General features: G+C 63.0%; 1 protein-coding gene across 1 annotated transcript in view; it reads left to right on the forward strand.

The window, feature by feature from the left end:
- Positions 1-370: 370 nt before the first annotated feature.
- The window catches only part of LOC110391144 (gastric inhibitory polypeptide receptor-like), a gene marked incomplete at its 5' end in the record, with an annotated part of 3,711 nt that continues 2,893 nt past the window's right edge, over positions 371-1,188 (forward strand). Inside the window, 2 exon segments of the mRNA XM_021382888.1 lie at positions 371-381; positions 523-670. Of these exon segments, the coding sequence (XP_021238563.1) occupies positions 371-381; positions 523-670 (159 nt within the window).

A 1,188-nucleotide genomic window follows, 5' to 3' on the forward strand; every position in this document is an offset into this window, starting at 1 on the left:
AGCACTGCATGAGCACCCATAGGTGTTATGGAGCACCCATGGGTGCTGTGGGGCACCCGTGGGTGCTGTGGGGTGCCTATGGGGCTGGGCACTGCAGGAGCACCCGTGGGTGCTGTGGGGCACTTGTAGGTGCTGTGGGGCACCTGTGGGTGCTGTGGGGTGCCTGTGGGGCCAAGCACTGCATGAGCACCCATAGGTGCTATGGGGCACCCATGGGTGCTATGGGGAACCCGTGGGTGCTGTGGGGGTGCCTATGGAGCTGAGCACTGCAGGAGCACCCATGGGTGCTATGGGGCACTTGTAGGTGCTGTGGAGTGCCTGTATGTGCTGTGGGGCACCCATGGGTGCTGCCCTGACCCTCCTCCTCCTTCTGCTCTTCAGGTACGAGGTCGGGCACTTCACGATCACCTATAGGTGCTACGGGAAACCTAAGGGGCTGATCGCTGCCAGTGCACCCATGGGTGCTGCGGGGCACCCATGGGTGCTGCCCGGGGGTCTCTCCCCACCCCCCCCTTCCCACAGGCGCCTGCGGTGCACCCGTAACTACATCCACGCCAACCTGTTCCTCTCCTTCGTGCTGCGGGCGGGTGCCATCCTGACGCGGGACGCGCTGCTGCACCGCCGCCTGCGCCGTGGGGCTGCCGACCCACTGCAGGTTTTGAGCCAGGAGGTGGGTGTCTGTTGGGGGGGGGGAGGGGGGAACGCATGGTGGGGGGCACCAAAGGTTGGGGTGACCCATGGCGGGGGGGAACCAAAGTTTGGGGTCATTAAAGGTTGGGGGTCACCAAGAATTGAGGCGTTGAGGAGTGGAGGAACTCAAGGGTTGGGGGTCATCAAGGGTTGGGGGTCACCAAGGGTTGGGGTCACCAAAGACTGGGGGTCACCAAGGGTTGGGGTCACCAAGGGTTGGGGTCATCACCAAAGACTGGGGGTCACTGAGGGTTGGGGTCACCAAGGGTTTGGGGTCACCAAGAATTGAGGCGTTGAGGAGTGGAGGAACTCAAGGGTTGGGGGTCACCAAGGGTTGGGGTCACCAAGGGTTGGGGTCACCAAGAGAAGGGGAACCCAAGGTTTGGGGTCACCAAAAGTTGGGGGTCACCAAGGGTTGGGGGTCACCAAAGGTTGGGAGTCACCAAGGGTTGGAGGACACCAAGGGTTGCGGTCACCAAGGGTTGGGGGTCACCAAAG

Source organism: Numida meleagris, unplaced genomic scaffold (assembly GCF_002078875.1).
Source record: "Numida meleagris isolate 19003 breed g44 Domestic line unplaced genomic scaffold, NumMel1.0 unplaced_Scaffold307, whole genome shotgun sequence".
Lineage (NCBI taxonomy): Eukaryota > Metazoa > Chordata > Aves > Galliformes > Numididae > Numida > Numida meleagris.